At 45.3% G+C, this 19,246-nt stretch overlaps 1 protein-coding gene across 2 annotated transcripts in view; it reads right to left on the bottom strand.

The window, feature by feature from the left end:
- Positions 1 to 19,246, bottom strand: part of LOC126516509 (endoplasmic reticulum transmembrane helix translocase) — a 278,190-nt gene that overhangs the window by 148,140 nt on the left and 110,804 nt on the right. For both annotated transcript variants that reach the window (XM_050166639.3, XM_055063942.2), the window contains exons 8-9: positions 10,940 to 11,122; positions 6,372 to 6,509 (exon numbers count right to left, since the gene is read on the bottom strand). In XM_050166639.3, coding sequence (XP_050022596.2) covers positions 6,372 to 6,509; positions 10,940 to 11,122 — 321 coding nt within the window. The remainder of the gene's footprint in view (positions 1 to 6,371; positions 6,510 to 10,939; positions 11,123 to 19,246) is intronic.

Raw genomic sequence — 19,246 nt, 5'->3', positions numbered from 1 at the left:
GGGACAAAACTTAACTTGCTGTCTAAAAGGATCCCTGAAATTGTGTGCACTGCTCACAGACAGCCGTCCTCCATTGAGATCTACTACGGGGTCCGGGAGTATACCTCTTTTGTTAGAGAGCCGGACACACATACTTTTTTTGAGGGTTTAGTTTAAAACCATCCTTGTCTGCCCACTTAATTTATTTAAGGGGGGACGCGGCCTTTGAAAACCGAAAAATCGCGAAAAAGTTTATTTTTGGAAAACCACATATTTGGGCAGTATGTCTTATAAACTACTATTTCTGTAAATATCAACGTCTAATTCATCGTGAAACTATTTCAAATAAAGTTTATAACGAGCCGCGGCAGCTCTCGAACACGAACGAGTACTCAAAATACCCCTACTTGGCGCGAACGCCATTTCTCCACTGCTCCCCTGAACGCCGCCATTTCGGTGTTGTTTTGTTCGTGCATTCTTGTGCTTTTTTTTCCCCGCCTCTCGTGGCGGCGGCGACAGCGCGGGAGAGGCGTAAATCGCTCATGATTGGAGGGCTCGCGAGAGCTTTCAAGTTTGCCGCGGCAGAGAAGCGAAGCTGAGATGGGGCGAAGCGCGCGCTCCACAAGGACACTGGGGAGCCCGCGACTTCCATTGGCTGCTGCGTGCGATGATGTAGTGGTCTCCTGCATAGTGCGTCCAGCCATCATCTGCTTCGGCTCCTACATCGCCACCGCCCTTTGTGTGTTCTGCTTGCCATCATCTATCTTTGCAGCCGTTCGCATATTCTCCAAGTTTCAACTGTCTTTACGAGACCGCTGTTGCGCTTAGCTTGCCGATTGTTGTGCAGTCGGCCCCGATGTGCCCAAAGAAACTCAAGACGCTAGACGTGTTCGGTGCAAGGAAGCGTTCTATGAAGCTCGCCCGCATGGCGAAGCTCCGTGCACCGACGATGATCGCACCGATGGTTGCAGTGGGGCAGCTTATGCTTCGTCTACGCAAGAGCATAGTTGCGTCGACGCTTCTAGCAACGTGACTCCTGCTACACCAGCGCAAGAATTTGTCGTGACGAGTGCGCCTGGTGTCTAGTGCTCATCAACAGCGGCTTCCACATCCTCTTTCATCTGCCTCAGACAGTGCGATCACGTCGTCCACTGTGCACTTGAAAACACGTTTCCTGACGTGTGAGAGAAAGAGGCTGCGGATAAAAAATTCGCTGCTGTGCAACGAGGACTTGCCGCTATGTCAGCGACGGAGCGAAAATTTCAAGCAATGGAGCGCGATCCCGAAGCTGCCACCGCTACAAGTGAAGGCAAAAAATTTCTCCTTGTGCAAATGGATGCCCTAGGCGACCTGCTATCTGAGACTCCATGCCAGCGGTGCTTTGCGACTGGGATGAAGGTTCAAGGAGGCACCCAACTTGGACTTGCAACAAAGCTTGAGCTGCTATGTTTAAATTGTGGAGTAGTTGCAAGCTCGTGGAGTTCTGCCCATCAGGATGACTCAATGGCCTTTGACATGAATATAAGAGCCATTATGGCAACAAAACAGATAGGGAAAGGACAAACAGCCCTCAATGACTTTTGGGCAGCGATGAACGTGTCCCATCGTGGCCTGCATCATAAGACTTTTCAGATGCACCTGAAGAAATTCAGGGAACCGCAGACACAGTGCACAGACAAGCTCTATGCAGAACCTGCTTCTGCTGTGAAAACCACCTACACGGAAATGGATCCATATTTCAGCAGGGATATCAGAGTTAATTAGGTTGTCTATGGTTAGGCAGTTGTGAAGGAGATTCCAAGCCTTGTTTTGCTTTTTCCAGGCTTCCTTACCTCCTCATTCCACCATGAAATACGTCGTTTCGAAGGCAACCCATTTGTTTGGGGAATAGATACTGATGGAACGTGTGTAGAGCATTCATCTTGCTTTGCAAGATTTAGGACAATGGGGAAGTAATCACTTCTCCATCAATGATGGCCTTGGAGGCCACCAACCCAGAGGTCGGAAGGCCCTCCTTCAGAGACGACGGCGCAGCAGCACTGGCTGCTGTTGCCGGGGGAGGGGGGGGGGGGGGGTGCATTGCTGCGGCCACGCTCTTTGTGGGCCAGGCCAATGCCGAAGTCTGCTGTCGTGTCACCCCTCCTACGCGCCTGCAGTATGGAGGAAGGAAATATGCTTTCGTGCTTCCTGAAAGGAAATTTTCTCCTTGATCATTAGCGTAATTATTTCCTTTTGCCTCTTCCAAGAAGGACATGACCGGGAGTATGCAGGGCGATCATCGTCACAGTTTGCACAGTTGTGTGTCTCAGTACAATTGTCGGATGGTCGGCAGGATGGTCGTGCGACGCGCACTTTGCACGTGTGGTGCAGCCCCGGCAGCTCCGAGAGCTGTGACCAAATCACTGGCACATAAGGGGGGACGGGGCAATTGAAGTGGTTAAATTGTCAACATTTTTATTTTCAGATTTATTTTTTTTCGCGATCCATGGACATTTATTTACCATGTGGTGAAAAATTAAATTATGGGGTTTTACGTGCCAGAACCACTTTCTGATTATGAGGCACGCCGTAGTGGAGGACTCCGGAAATTTTGACCACCTGGGGTTCTTTAACGTGCACCTACATCTAAGTACGCGGGTGTTTTCGCATTTCGCCCCCATCGAAATGCGGCCGCCGTGGCCGGGATTTGATCCCGCGACCTCGTGCTCAGCAGCCTAACACCATAGCCACTGAGCAACCACGGCGGGTTACCATGTGGTGAAATATTATAACAAAATACATGGTAGAAATGGAGAAAACAGCACTTTGCTAGAGAGCTGTCATCAAAAATTTTGAAAAAATCTGGCTTCAGAAGGCCCCATCCAATCGCGGATTGCCTGGCTATCTGTTGACACAGCCTCCATTTTGGCATCATCGTAATGAGGAGATTGGAACTCAAGATAGCCGGAGCGACGTATTTCTCCACCAAGAAATGAACCAGCAAATGCAGGCGAAAAAAAAAAGGCAAATGCGGCATTGCGATTGGGCGCAGTAGTCACGTGGAGCACAGGGCACGCTCCTATTGGCTGTTGTAGATTTGAATTGGTGGCGAACCTCTTTCACGTGCATTTGCGCAGCAGCGAGCTGTGCATTCCGATCAACGTGATTGACCATTGTGGCAGCTCATGCACGTTTTCTGTGATGAGCCCCAAAGGAATCAAGTTCCGAACGGCCCACGTGTACGGAAGACCACAAAAGGCGTGGAAAAGAGGGAGAATACTCGTAGAAGCAGATGCCGCCGAGCTTGTTGACGAGGCACGACCGGCGCATGTAGGTGACCGGGAAAGCGCGGCCGTGCGCGGTGCTGACAACGCGACCGTGGGCTATGGTGACGGCATGTCTGCGAGCGATGATGACGGCGCGTCCGCGAGCGATGGTGAGCGCGTGTCATTGAGCAATGCTGAAAACACGTCTGCGAGCAATGGTGACAGTGCGTCCGCGTGTGGTCGTGACGGCAACACGACACTGGCGAAGCAGAAGTTTTCTGCTTCAAATATTCAACTGCGGATTTCAGCTCCAACTCTCACTAAAAAAAGAGGCTGCGCAATGAGAGACAAGAGCAGACATTTTGAATGTCCTGTCATCTACCTCTGCACGACTGATAGATGCACGATGATCAAAAAGGCAACTAAGGTGCACAAAACTGCTGCAAGAAAGCGAAAAACTATATCAACACGTAAAGAAAATGTGTCCTCGCACGCAAAAGACTACGTCCCAGGCGGGTTTTAGGTACTCAAAGTAAAGATTTAAATGTTTACAACAAATAAAACTTTGAGCACTGTTTTCTCAGCTTTCATTTTTGTGCAGTTGCTTTCAGTTATACCAGTGCCATTTCACAACGAATGAAGACAAAATCACTGTCTTTTGCACTTAGATCCTGAAACATTGACGAGTGCAATAAAGCTGTCCATTTTTAACTGCGCCTCATAAAAAAACTTTATAATGGGTTTTTTGCAAAAGTTGTTATTAAGACAATATGCATAGGAAAGTTAAAAAAATATTTTTATGCTCATTTCGGCATTTAAAAAATAAACCAATAGCTTTATTGCACAGAATGGGCCTTTGTAAAGACGCGGATGCAAAAATCCTGGTCAACTTATGTGTTATTAATTAATTTGGGGATGACCATTAAAGGCTGTCAATTGTTGTAACTCGAAAATTATAATAGATAGCACAAAACTAATTTCAGTTATGATAGCATAACAAATAACACCTGCATGCAAAATTTCACCAATATATTCCCATAAATAAAAAAAAAAGGTTTCATTGCCCCATCCCCCCTTAAAGCAGTGGCGCAGGTTCAGAATGTAGGGTATAAGTTGGATTTTCAGATAGCCTGTCTCAATATATTCCGGTAAAGTGCTTGTGCAGAAGGTCAAAACTAGGTCTTCTGTGGCGATCTCTTTGTCATCCCACATGATCGTTATTTGGAAATTCATCACGTGCTGTTCCTTCCAGCCCTCAAGCAACTCTGTTTCACTCAAGTCTGGGAGAGCTTGCTCAGATACGATTCCACGTGTACTGTTCAGAAAACAGTTCAGTTCATCGAGACGAAGATTTTGCCAATTTCAATTTCACAAAGTCCGGACAGTTTCTCAAACTGATTCTTGTCACTGACTTCGAGCAACAGATCACCGCTGGCCATTCTCGTGACCCTGTAACTGCGACCCAGTTTCTCAGTAAGAGACTTTGCAACAACAAATGGTGATAGAGTTCTTGCAGCTTTAGGACATGGTACTTCGGGTACATTTCTCTGGTCTGGCCAAAAGGTTTCAGGGAGTCATCAGTGCATCCTCTCTTGGAAAGAGGGTGATCAGCGAGCTGGGAAAGCCATAAAGATGAGAAAGCCATAAAAATAACTATCATTTCAGTAGCTATGCTAGCCACCCACCACAGAGCCCAACAAGAGGACGCTACAAAGCCTGAAAGCAACTAAGACGCCTGCTGTACATAGCTACTACCACTACTAATATAAAATGCCCAAGGTTGGATAACTACACCAGGTTAACCCTTGCCACCTGGAAATGTAGAAGTGAGAAGAAGTGAGTAGAAGACAGGAAAGATTGAGAGAGAGAAAGGCAAAGATTAGGAAGGAGGACAGAAAAAGGTGACTGCCGTTTTTCTCCAGGTGTGTTAGTCTGGAGGTGCCATCTATGTGAAGCAGAGGCCAAAGGGACGTATTGCCTCTGCCGGGGGCCCATAGAGGTCCAAACACCCAGCATTGGCTCAACCCCCAGGATCCCCCTTTCCCCGGACACGGCTAAGCCACGCATGACTACATGCGGGAGGAGCCAACCCTTGCGTGATCGGGTAGTGGTGTCGCAACACACCAAACGCCTGCTGATGCAGATGCCCCTGTGGGGTTACAAGGAAGGTGCCTGGCTAATACAGCTACCAATACAAAGAGAGAGCCATTGTCAACGCTTAGGGCATACAGCAGAACTAAAACCATGACAAAAAACAAGACCGCCTTTATATTAATGACAATGCAAGACAAGGCAAAAGAGAAGAATGTGCAAACGAGCTGTCAAGCATTATAAGAAACAAAGCTGGTTTATATATTGTTACTCACCATAGGAAAAAAAAAGCAAAAGTAGGGACATTTGGCCATCTCCGACTGGGCCACGTCGGAAGTCGAGACATTTACTCAGAAGACTGCCAGCTGAATTCAGGACAGTTGGTAAACCTAGCAGTAACCCACTTGCTTTGCTTGCAAACTGCGTATGCAAGCAGCAGTGTTTTTCAGCCAGTTTATTAAATTTGACTATTTTATTAGATTTGTAAACAATTAGTTATGCTAGCTTATCCCTGTATTCAGCAATAAACCTTGCATAACACTGCACACATTAAAATTTTTTATGGTTATCTGAAGAATATCTATAATAAAAAATGTAGCCATGAGGGAACACATTTCACAAGAAAATGTGACACTCAAAGAGTTAAGCATAAGGATGTGAATAATTTTACGTGTTTGCTACTGATGTCTCGACGGGATTATCACTGTTATCATGTTACTGTGCTTGTGCAAGATGCGCTTGTTGTATCATAAACTTGATGAAGGCTGTGCCAATTACATGGTGAGACAGGCCTGTCTAATCATATTGTAAGCGCAATGCAAACAATGCAGTATGTTCTCCTATCTATTTGAGAATAGCTGAAAGCTGTCGCATGCACAACACACACATAAATAGATGCTTGAGCAGTGGGATTTGATCTGACAAGTGTTACTTGGCTTCCTGGGCTCACCCAATGAATTCTTTTTTTCAACTCTTTCTGGTCGTGTTTCTAGTTCTGAACCGTTGCTAGCCTGCGACCATTGTGCCTGCCCCATTGAATTAATGAAGGACACTGACCGAGTCGTGTCAATGCAAGCAATGAGGTGTGCACAGCCAGGGAGAGCTCAATGGGCAGCTCAGGCGGCACCACAGAAGTTAGGATCAGTGCACACTCCAGGAACAGCTTGTAGCGGTTGCGTGTGGGGTCCTCAGTGCCTGCACAGCGAGAAGGAAGGCATGCCACCAATCAGTTCACATGGCTGGCATGGTAGAGATCTTGTAGCTCTTGCACTGCTCACAAAGAAACAAGGACAGCAGGAGTGCACAGAACTCTCAACTATGCTCATGCACATATACAGCATAGCCCGTTTATAGCGCAAGTCGCAAATATCCTCACTATAATCAAAACATTTTTCAAAGGCTGCACACGTGCAAAACATTGAGAACAAGCAGTCGTGCCTATACGAGAACCGAAGTATATGACCGGAATTTTCGCATCTGTTTAAATTTACAAATTCTGAAAAGTTAGTGTCCCAGGATCCGTGGTCTGTGCATGAAGCAGGCAAAGTAACACAGAAAAAAAAATACAGAGGAAAGTAACATATTTATTCGAACCTAGGTCAATAGGTTTTTTTTTTTTTTTCTTTCAAATAATCACGTACCAAACTCCAGGATCAGCTTAGATTCGATGTTTTTAAGAAATGCACCAGTTTTTATATGAAATTGATAAATATGATGCATAGCTAGCGCCATCTAGACAAGTGAGAATCGCAGCCTCTACTAACCATGCCAGAAGGCAACTGAAGTACACGAGCGACGTCACCATTTTGACCTGTGTCGTATCAGAGCTGGTTCTTTATTCTATGGTATCGGTGTGCAGTGGGGCATTATCATAATGGCACCAAACAGGCGATGCCACTACAGTGCCATTTTCAAACGAAAAGTTGTGCTAGCCGTAGAAGCATCGTCAAGCATTCAAGCCGGGCATGACTTCGGCATCGATGAGAAAAGATGTCCGTCGTTGGAGGGGGCAATGGGAGATGTTTTTTTGCGTGCACCGCAACGAGGATAGCATTTACTGTTTGAAGATAGTGCACTATTTGAAGATGACAGCGATAAGGAAGATAGAAATGAGGCTAGCAGCAACAATGACGTAGAATGAGCTCGGCATGTTCATTATTCAATAAATGCTGTTTTTACTTTGTGAACACTGTCCTTGCTTTTTGGTTCGACCTACGTTCGAGGGAAGATTTTCTTTTTTTTCTCTGGCTTCCGACTTTCCAGAGTCAGCTTAAAATTGGGGCCAGCCTACAATCAGGTAACTACGGTAAGTTGCCAACTAAATTTTCAGATCTGGTCGATTGTTTTAAATTTCCCCGGTGCTGCCATAAACTGCACAGCAGTAGTGTAGAATGGCGACTGAAATTTCCAGTGCCATACAGCGAATTGTTCAATTTCTTGGCCTGATCCGTGAGCCCGCAATGTCGAAAACATGGCAACCTTGAACCAGGTTGCCACCATTCGAGCATTTCCTGTGGCCCCACTTTCATGGTCGAGGTGGTTCCACTGCTTTCAAAGTGCCGTACAGTCACTGCAATGCGTTTCGTTGACTTGGTACCAAACCACAATTTTAGTCACCTGCTGAGACATGCTGGTTGCCCACGGAATGCCTGGTGCCATGCTGTTGCTAGAAGCTATCTCTCTATATGTTCATCCACACATAAAAGATGACATAGATTTTGAACATGCGATCGTGAGTATGGGCCACTGAAAGCAGCGAATGTGAAGTGGAGTAAGGTTTCTCTGGTGATCAGCCATGGCAACTACTGCGAATGCCTACCAAGTTTTGTGTGTGGTTATTGGTAGGAACGGTAGAAGCTCGCATGTGGACATGAAGCCTAAAAGCTCCAAATTAAATTTACAGAACACTGCTAAACTCTTTCCCTACTGCGCCCATTGTTAGCGCACTATTGATGGTTTGAAAAGCCGCTTTCAAGACCTTTCGTACCGCTCATGGAAACACTGAGTTATCAGACGTGAAAAAGGAGAACTATATTTTTGCTTCCTAAGCAGTTCGCTTTTTTTTTTGCCAGGCAGTGGTTTTTGAACATGCTCCGAAGTTTTTGCGATTGTCAAAGTGGAAAGCAAAAATGGCTGCCCGGTATCAATGTTTTGAAATGCCGCTTTCAAGACCTTGCATGCCGCTCATGGATACCCTGCACCATCGGACGTGAAGGAGGACAACTATATTTTTGTTTTATACCATATTTACTCGAATCTAGGCTGGCCCCGATTCTAAGCTGACCCCCGAATGTCCGAAGCCAGAAAAAATAAAAGAACTTTCATAAAATGTAGGCCATACAAGAAAGTGAGGACAGCGTTCACAAAATGCAAACAGCATTTATTTAATATGAACATGCTGAGCTCACTCTACGGCATTATCGCAGCTAGCCTCGCACACTTGCGGAGGTGCACAAGCTCGCGTCGTGTCGTATTGTGAGCGTTACACGAGTAAATACAATATTTCGTGTATGATAGAATAAAATGCTTTCTTGACATTTAAGATACCAACACTTCAAGTGGCTTTCTTTATTAGACAATTTTCCCCTATACACCAGCAATGTTCTCCCCCAGGTGGGCGGCAGTAGACAAATGAAAAATCAGCTTTTCTTTTTTCTTTCTTTCTTTTTTTTAATGGTCCTCAGGTGTGGGGAAATCTTAGAAAGAAAGGTCACATAGAAGTTAAGAAAATCACAGTTTTCTGGTGTGCTGTTGACAAAAATCAGGTAGGAAATAGAGCCTCGGGAGTTGCATTCCCACCGTCGAGCGCACTACTTTCCGTTGACGCAATGCCACCATTTTCATACCATTGTAAAGAGGAGCGATCTCAACATCAAATAGCTATAACACTGCATTTTGCAGTGCAGAAGTAAAGAAAAAGAGATGAATGAAAAATGAAAAAACTAGCAATGTGATTCGTTACTGCTGCTACACGCATACAGAAAGCCCTCTATCGGCTGACGCATATTTGAATGAACACAAGTTTTCCACGCATTTTCACAGCGATGAGATGTGCAGCTTTCACTGCACATCTGCTGTTTGCATAGATTCACTGATGCATGCACAGCATCAGAGCACCGAACACAATTCCTTCTGGGTTGGAATTTATTTTTTTTATTTTTTTCTCTCCAAGTTTTGGGCTGCCAAGTAGGGGGTGCAGCCAATACAACAGTGCAGCCGTTACTCGAGATTATATGGTAGCCTAAGGTGACAGCATTGTAGATTCAAGGTGGTACGCGTGATATCTGAACTTCGTGACGTGAATTACGCTGTGGGACGAGCGAATGCAAAACACAGCTACAGAATCAACTATCCTGAAATTTCAAGTAGGTATGACAGTCAAACATCAATTTAGACTACGCTCGTTACAATGGACCCACGTAGAACAGACTTTTGAATGTAACGGACCATATTTCAACCTTAGTTTGGTCTGCCTATTTTATTAATGCAACGAAGTTCACTTTTAACGGACCGTGCTACAACGAACTATCGGCTACAGTGGACGAAATTAGCAGCAATTTTTGTCCAAATTGGGCATATAAAAAGGACTTTTGCCACGTCAAAATGAGCTGGCAACTGACTTGCAAGGGTTCAATATCTTGCGCTCGAGAGAGGGAGAAAAGCGGGGCGGAAGCACGCTGTTTTTCGCACGCGAGGCACAAGGGGGAGGCGAGGGGAAAAGGGGGTTCTACTCCGGTGGCTGCTGCTAATGGCGTGGCCGCCATATCTTGAAAGCGATCTGCAATGTGGACAAAGTGCATGCCCGGCGGGCCTCATCTTCAAAGCGATCTGCGATGTGCACAAAGTGCACCCCCCAGTGTAGGTAGCTTCATATATGCTGTGCTTTCGACGTTTAGTTCACGTTGAAGCGACACACAGTACAAAGGTCAATTCGCTCGTTGCTGCTGCTGCGCTTATCTTGCTTACTTTGCTATCACAATCGATGCTTCACCTTTCTAGCGGAACTGCAACTTTTTCTGTTTGTTGTTTACTTTGGACGTTCCTCGCTCACTCTTTGCAATGAAGTTGTTAGACATCGTGATGAAAGTTTCGGAAGTAAAGCGTCTCGGATATTACAGACATCAGATAAAACGGATGTTTTTTTTGTCAGATTATCAAAGTCCGTTGTAATGAGTCAACTGTATGACGAAAGCTAACATTGGCAATTGTCTTCGTTATATCAAAATTTCGTGACAATGACATTCTATATTTTATGCACATAAGTAGAGGCACCGATAGATTTTTCTTGCACATGAAGATTGCTTTATGAAGTTTCAAGAAAGCACCCATGTAGCCGCACTCAGCAACGCCACATGGAGCCGCCGCCAGAGTAGAACGCCCCTCAGGTGCCTTGCACATGATGCAAGACGTGTACTTCCTCTCCGCCTTCCGCCCTTGCACAAGCAAGCTCGGACCACCATCCTTGGCTCACCCTCTCACTCGCACCCACAGCATACTGCGCACGGCCACAATGTTATCACACACGTACTTTATACGGTACATCATGGCGACAGCAGCGGCTGAAATGCACCTGGGGGGCCCATATAGTTGCTATCACAATAAAAGTAAAATAAAATAAAAAGCACCTTTGATCCAGACATAGGAGGCGGCAGCAACAGCGAACAGAAGCAAGAACAGGATGAAAGCAAAGGTCTCGAGGTTGTTGGCTGTCACCCGCTTGACTCCAAACAAGATGGTGCGCAGCAGCTTGCCCTGGGCCGTGCCAAAGCTCGTCTTCAGCACGTATGCCACACAACCATTGTCCGAGGCTGGAAATGTACAAACACCATCGTGACTTCAAACCACTGGGGAGTTTGATATATCATGGAGACACACCACTACAGTCCTACATGATGGGCGGATATTACAGAATGGTCACTCCAATGCATGTAACTAAATTAACAGCATCTCTACTATACCTTTTCATTACTAATTTTGTTAGTGAAAAAATCGCATCTGCTGTTGTAAACTGTGACATTATTGATCACTTGCCAATTTTCTGCACACTTAAGCGACACAAAGAGTTGCAGACCCATGTATGGCCGAAGACAACATATTGTAAAATATCGCCACATACATTAGACATATTTAGGCGAAAAATTGCCCAGGTTGACTGGAACCAAATATACGCAGCAGGGGATAGCAACAAGAGCAATAGTGCCTTCTTGAGCATTCTAAAAAAGCATTACACATGTTCTTTTCCTTTACACATGCATCACAAGCAAAAAAAGCGGCGCAAACCATGGATAACGTGCGACCACATGAAGCTAATCAAACAAAACAAAAAACTTTTTGATACTTTTCTTTCATCCCGAAGGATTGAACAATTTAAAGACTATAAAATGTTTCGAAATAAGCTTAATAAAATTCTAAAGAAAGCCTAAGAGAATTATTACAACCATATGTTCGACAAAAATTGTTTTTGAAACAGTGACATCTTATGGAAGAACCTTAACTAACTTTTGAATGGCAAAAGAAGTAAAGCAACAGTTGATAACCTGACAATTGGAGATTCGGCAGTGACAGGAACAGACCTTGCAATTGTTTCAACGACCTTTCCGCCGGAATCAGCAATCAGTACTAGTACATACTGTGCAGAAACAAAAATAATATTTCAAGAATACCACAATAAGTATTTTTTCACGCAATGAGTGTGAACAAAATAATTTGCATTTTTCAGGGACTAAGAAACAGCTGCAGACAAGACACTGATGATCTTCCAATTAAGCCAATTAGGTATGTGATTTATTTACTTGTGCTGATATCAATTTACATATACAATTTGTCCCTCACGTCAGGTGTTTTTTCGTGTAGAATGCAAATAGCAAAAGTAACAGATTTATAAGAATGGCAATAAAAACAAGTTGGGCAATTATCTACCTGTATCTGTACTGCCTATTTTTTCAACAGGACTAGAAATGGTGATTAACGCTCGCAAAGAAAATTTATCTAAAAGCACAACCTGCTTACTGATGGTCAACATGGTTTCAGAAAAATATGAAGTACTGAAACTGCACTCCTCGTTCAAAAGAAAGCTATTCTGCAGAACTTCGAAAATAAGAACATGAAATTAGGTATATTCTTAGACTTCAGCAAGGCATTCGATCAAGTCAACTATTTAATACTACTCGATAAATTAGAATGCTATGGTTTTAGAGGAATGGCTTTGCAACTAATTAAAAGCTATTTAAACTCCTGCCTACAATATGTCGAATTAAAGATAAATCCAGGCTGACATCCATTGAATCCGGAGTTCCTCAGGGAAGCATATTGGGCCCAATATTTTCCTTTTCTACATAAACAATATCGTACAAATTATTGATCAATGCCAGTACCTTATGTATGCAGACGATTGCTCAGTCCTTATAGATGGTGTAAATATGAAAGAAAAAGTACCTAAAGCTACGGCCTTTTGTCGGCAACTATATTTATAGTGCAAAAGAAATAGGTTTAACCTAAATGAATCTAAAACAAAGTGTGTCCTGTTTTGTCCACAGGGATCTATGGAAACAGCAACTGGGTGCATGAACATAGGTCCTAACCAAATCACCATTAAAAGATCAGTAAAATTACTTGGAGTCGTTTTTATGGAGCACATCTTGGAATGAGCCCAAATAAACCTACTAAGTAAAGCTGCCGATGTGCTATGTAGTTGTCACCACATTCTTCCAGCTAATGTTAAAAAGACTCTGTGCTTTGTTGAATTCCCACTTTTATTACTGCACGTCAGTATGGGGAAACACCAAACTTATACACCTAAATAAACTTACATTAATACTGAAAAAAGCACTACAGTCTATTGACAGCGCCCCATTTCCAGAACATACGGATCTACTTTTTCGTAAGCATAAAATCATAAAATCAGACAAAATTTACGCCCATAAATTACTAACAATGTATAAAAACACTCAACTTGGCAAACTTGAAAAGTGTTTAGACCTAGCAAGTTTAAAGGAAACCATAGCGTTGTATCCCTTTAGGTACCAACCGCCATTTGAAATTTCCTTCTCTCGCACACATTATGGTACAGAAAGGGTTCAACACACATGCCACTTAAACGCATGCTATGCAAGAGATATAGATATACTAACACTAATGAAGAAAGAAATGTTCGATCTCTGTATAGCCTAAAGAAAAACTTTGTACCCTAAAATGGATCCACTTGATCTAGTTATGCTAAGATGTTTGATTAGTACTTATGGTATTATGCTAAAATGTTGGATTAGTGCTTACGGTACTTAGCTAATACGTGTCTTGATGCAGTTCCTTTTTGTATTGTTTGCATTTATTGCTTAAATGTTTCATATTGTTACGCATACGAAAGATTAAGAACTGGAAATTATTTACAAAGTATTTACGAAGGATAATGCAGCACTGGCCAGTTCAGCCGACAGCTCGAGAGCCAGAGAGCGTTCGTCATCTTCGTCGAGGCGCCCGCGTGCATCGGCCACAAGAAACACGCTTATGCATGTACATGTATCATTATCCCCGGTGGTGGAAGCATCGTGCCGGTGCGTCTAAATATAGGTGATAACAGGAGAGCAATATGGTTTGAGGCGTGCGACATGCACAACGTTAGTGGAATTCAGGGCAGATGAGGTGCTGGTACTGACTAGGGCGATTTCGTACGTAACTGGAGTCACGGCACGCCGCACTCGATATGGGCTTGTGTACTGTGACAGGAGTTTTTCTGACAGGCCAAGGTGACAAGTCGGGGACCACAGGAGTACCAGAGATCCAGGCGAAAAGTGGACGTCTCTGTGTTGGTGATCATACAAACGCCATTGCTTCTCTTGCGAGGTCAGGAGGCGAGCGCGGGCAATTTCGCGTGCTTGGGCTGCCCTGGTGGTGGCATCAAGTGCATACTCGCTGGTCTCTGCTGCGGCATATGGAAGGGATGTGTCCAGTGGCAATGTGGGTTCTTGGCTGAACAACGAAAAGAACGGGGAATAACCGGCAGTGTCGTGATGCGAAGAATTATACGCAAAAGTCACATAGGGTAGGGCAAGGTCCCAATCAGCATGGTCAGACGAGACATACTTTGCAAGCATGTCTGTTAGGGTGCGATTCAGACGCTCTGTGAGACCATTAGTTTGTGGATGTTGCATACATATTCTGTGTATTTCTGAAACTGTAAAAGAAGAAAAATACTTCTTTGTATGCTTATTTCTTGCCTATGTATTTTGCTATAAGGTTGCCTATGTACGGATGGCAGGAGCTCAGTGAAGCTGCGACAAAGCAGCTTTTTCTCTTGCCACCTTTTTCGTTCTGTCGTGTATACAAAAGACGAAAATAAAATGACTGATTGATTGATTCATTCTTGTTATGCAATGCAAGGAGACTCCCGAGCATGTGCAGCATTCTATTTTCTTGCCCAAAAATTGCACTGCATTCAATTTTATGAAAAATTTTCCGATATTCAATATTCAATCCGATATTCGACTTTTTCTTCTTGATTCCATTCAATATTTAATTTGAAATCTACTATTCTCGCACCCTTACAATATAGTGGAATCAGTCAAACCCACTTATAACTATAGCAGTTTTGACAATATACATATTTGTTATAACAATGAGAAGCTGCAGCACCATCAACTTCCGTATGTTTTCTATGGTGAAAAGCCGCTTATACAATGCCCCTGTGCCGCATAATCGGTTATAACGAAGTCTGGCTACTGGAAGTCGGTGCCGAAAGGTAACGTAATGTGAAATCCTTAAAAGAAAGAAAGGAAAAGAAATTCGAGCGGCTGCATGCCACTGCACACAGTGTTTTCCAGCCCTCTCCGCATCACCAGCCTCATGCGCCTCTCTCCCGTTGCCCTTCCACCCCTCCAAACATGAATGGGCTGCGCCCATAGCTTTATGTCACAGCACCCTCCGAAACTGAAATGGACTGTGTAAACCTCGCTGACAGCACTGGGCGCTCCTCCCAGATTGCTCGTTGGTCCCTCATGCTGCGCAGTTCTGCCAACGGATTAAGCAGCTCATGCTTGTCTTTGTTGGTTGCGTCAAAGTCGTTCCTGACCGTGGTTTCTCAGCCTCGTTTGACTCACCACCAAAACGGAAGAGTGCATTGCTGATCATCAGCAATGCACAATGTTGTCAATGAAAAGAAAGCACAGAGCCACTGATTTGGAAACGAAATGCTTCTAACCGATAAGGCGATCGTTGCGAACCTGCTTACATTGGATAACGATGGCGACAATGACAACGGCAGCGATGACGCGGTAGGGCAGGCTGCCTCAACATTGTCCTTGCAGATCATTCAGTTCCCCAGGACTTCGTTTCTGTGAGGGACCTTCCACTGCACTATGTGGAGCACCTGGATGCCTTGGAGAAGGATGTCGGCAAGCTTCGCGTAAAGCAAGCAAAGCTGATGGATATGGGTTTTCTGGTGCAAGGCAGTGAGAAAAATGTGGCGATGCTTGCGGCAATCTTGCCCCAGCATTTCTTATTAATTTCTCAAGCTGAAAGGCTGCCACGGCAACCTTCTTGGATTTTTTAAAACGCCCCTTTTGAAGCCACCAAAGGATGCCTCGGTGGAGCTTGCATGTCACTTGCCGCCCGTGGCCCTGCTTTGCAGTTATAACAGTGCCATTCTTGAACGCCGAAAGCAGCGGCTTGTTACACGTAATCATAGCACACAGGAAGCAGAGTTAAACAGTTGAATGAGTCAACACAATCAGCAGCCGGATGGAGGAAGGTGGTGGGGAGGGGCAGTGGCCTTCCTGTCGAAACAGTTTTCTCACAACAGTTCTCCATCCCTCATTTTGATATTTTTTCATGCAACCCAGTTATAACAATGGAATTTTCGTGGCACTTGAATACTGTTATAAGTGGGTTCACCCGTATATCAATCGTGTGAAAAGTGCATGCGTGTTACAAAATGGAATATATCTCCAATTCACCGATCTCAAATTTCAGGGAACCCAGAGTGCAGCACTCATTTTGACCCTTTTTTTTTCTCCCACCAATGCGTATGTCCAAAAAAAGAGGCGACTCTTGCAAAGATTTTCTGGACGAGCTGCAACGTGATGGTAGTACTTGCTCATGCGCAAGTTCCCTTTATGTTGGATACCTTCGACTTTTGCAGTGGAAGCAAAAGCTGACAGGAACACTTGGCAATGAACAAAGAAGTGTGCATTTCTTTACGCATGCCTTTGCACTGCGACCACTTCTGACAACCTCACCGCTTGCGACATGTGACGTGTAACATATGGCTTGATTATGCCACCTTCCTGGAACTGTACATCAAAAACCTTGCATGATTTCTTCTACACCTTTCTCCATGCAGGAATTAGCTCTTTGTCCCATCTAATGTAACAACGCGGTCTGATGGAAAGAGAAATTATGCATCGTTTGTTGGAGCTTTCCTGTACCTGCTGGTGTAAACAGCAATGGAATGTGTTGGCATGTCTATCGTCGTGAATAAAATGATGTAGAATATGTCGTCCCCGCATATATGTCTGTATATATACAGTAGAACCCCGCTGTTACGTTCCGCGCTGCTGCGTTTTCCCGGCTGCTACGTCGTTTTCATCCGGTCCCGGCATAGCTTCCATAGGATCCAATGTATAAGGAACCCCGCTGTTACGTAGTAGCTGTGAAAACGTTCCCGCATGATGCGTCGCAACCCAAACCCGCCTGGGCTAAAGTAGGCAACGCGCTCCAACCACCATTTTGACTTTTGACGAGTTTTGACCGGGCTTGGCCGGGCTTGGCTATGGAACTGGCTGCAAAAAGCCGCACGCCAGTTCGAGAGCCCGCCACTAGGTGGCCATTCGTGAAAAATGCTCTCACTATCATCACTGTGATTACGGTCACCGCATGGTTTGTTGGACGGGTCGACTCACGGAGGAAGGAAACTCGGGAGAGGCCCTGACGTCACTCTTTGTGCAGCTAAAGGGAAGCCGGAAGTTGGCGGTGCTCATGGCGTTGCTCCGCCTATCGGGCCAGCTCTCCTCTCTTGTTTACATTTCTCGCGAAACCACGCCGAGCTGCGCGCAACCGGGCTGCTCGGACGCGCGCGCTCCGCAGCAATACTAAACAATCATTAGCACGTTAGCATGATTACGCCAAAGAGGGCAACATTTCCAGCGGATATTCCTTCGTCCGTTGCCATTGCCGTGGTGCGGTGATGATGAGGAGCACGAGCCGCATGATGCCGGGGAGTTGCCAAATCCTAGCTTTGGAGAAGCCGTCGCGGCTCTGGACCTCCTCCGCAGGTACGTCGCACCTCGCAGCGACGCTGACAGCAATGCCGCCTTCCAGGCTATTGAGAAACGTGTGGTGATTTCTAGCGAGCGAAAGAAACGGCAAGCCACCATTCTAGACTTTTTTTTAAGTTCTAAGCGCACTCTGTGCAAATAAATTGTCTATAGTTGAAGCTGCACTTTTTTCATTCATTTTCGGAGCTTTCCTCACTGTTGCGTTTTCCCGGCTGTTACGTTTTTTTTCCTCGGTCCGGTGAAAAACGTATGAACGGGGTTCCACTGTATACAGTAAAACCTTGTTAAACCGTACCCGCTTAAACAGTAGGTTTGTTTTAAAAGTAGTAAAGTCAAATCCCCAACTCAGCGGCCATTGAACATAATGTGTTTTGTATCCACATAAACCGTACCAGCTTATTGCGTACGCATCGGTTAAAACGTAGTGTTTCCCCTTTTCATCGCGCAAACACGGCGGTGCGTTGTCTCCATCAGGTGACCCAGTAGAACAACAAGCCTCAGAGATCGGAACAACGGCTTCCAAGCGCCCTGTGCGTAGTAGAAGCCACATCAACATCATTCCGGCGCCATGCCAGAGAGCGTTTTGCCGTCGTGCAAGCAAGGACTCGCGTCATTGCCAAAGCTCGGATAAAAATGACGGCAGGTGCTTAGCATAGGAGAAAAATTAGACATCATTCGTGCTATCGAACGTGACATGAAGAAGTCGGCGCTGGCACGCGACAGAGATCTACTGTTGACTACGATGTATGGCATTTGGTATGCGAAGAAGTTGCTCGGAAGCGCTGCTGCGACCGCGAAGAGATGTCAGCTACGAGGTTCGACTTTTCGCCACCGTTGCCTCTGTTGTTGCCGAAGTGTCGCCTAGCGACAGTGATGAGGACGACACGGAAAGCGACAGCATGGGCGATTCAGGCCCAACAGTGGCAGAAGCTGCGCGTTAAGTCAGCCTCATGAATGCAATCGTCGCGACGAGAACAACACCCCGCAATGAAAAAGGCGCCCCGCAACTTCTGCAATGCTATCACGCCGGTGCACAGAGAATATGCAACGCCAACAAGAAATCTGCCATGCGAGTGTTTACCGAGGTGACTCGCTGAAATGCTGGCTCACAGCTTCAGTAAGTTTCAGACTGCTGTACTAGGCCACCGCGGCACCAAACGAAAATAACACTTTTGTCACGCAAAGTGAATAAATACTGCAAGTTTTTTGACACAATATAAGTGTCAAGCTCGTCCCGGGATTCACTGAAAGCTGGTATTAGCTTGTGCGGACTCCAAAAACCTTTAACTGCTCGCGTAGCGATCCCTTGGTTTAGCAGCGACTGCTTGACTAGGTTGTTGTGATTCTTGCACGCGTAGCCGTAACTCAAGCAACTGGCGTTTTCCGCCTTGCCGCTCTAACTCTCTGTCATGATCCTCCTTAGCAGCTTCATGCTCTAGTGCAAATCTCTCACTTTTTCTCTCCCACTCTTTCTCTAGCCACTGCTGGAGTACCTTTCCTGTCAGTCCCAACTCTTTACCAAGGCCTATCAGCTTTTCGGCATCCATCGTCAACCACTGTACATAAACAAGGTGAGACTCTCAAAAGGTCTTAAGGAGTGTTTCGTCCTGTCGCGCGGACGACAGAAATGTAGTGTAGAGACTGCAGACCGTCATGTTTGTTGAC

Source organism: Dermacentor andersoni, chromosome 1 (genome assembly GCF_023375885.2).
Source record: "Dermacentor andersoni chromosome 1, qqDerAnde1_hic_scaffold, whole genome shotgun sequence".
In the NCBI taxonomy this organism is placed as follows: domain Eukaryota; kingdom Metazoa; phylum Arthropoda; class Arachnida; order Ixodida; family Ixodidae; genus Dermacentor; species Dermacentor andersoni.
This window is presented reverse-complemented; position numbering and strand designations above follow the sequence as displayed.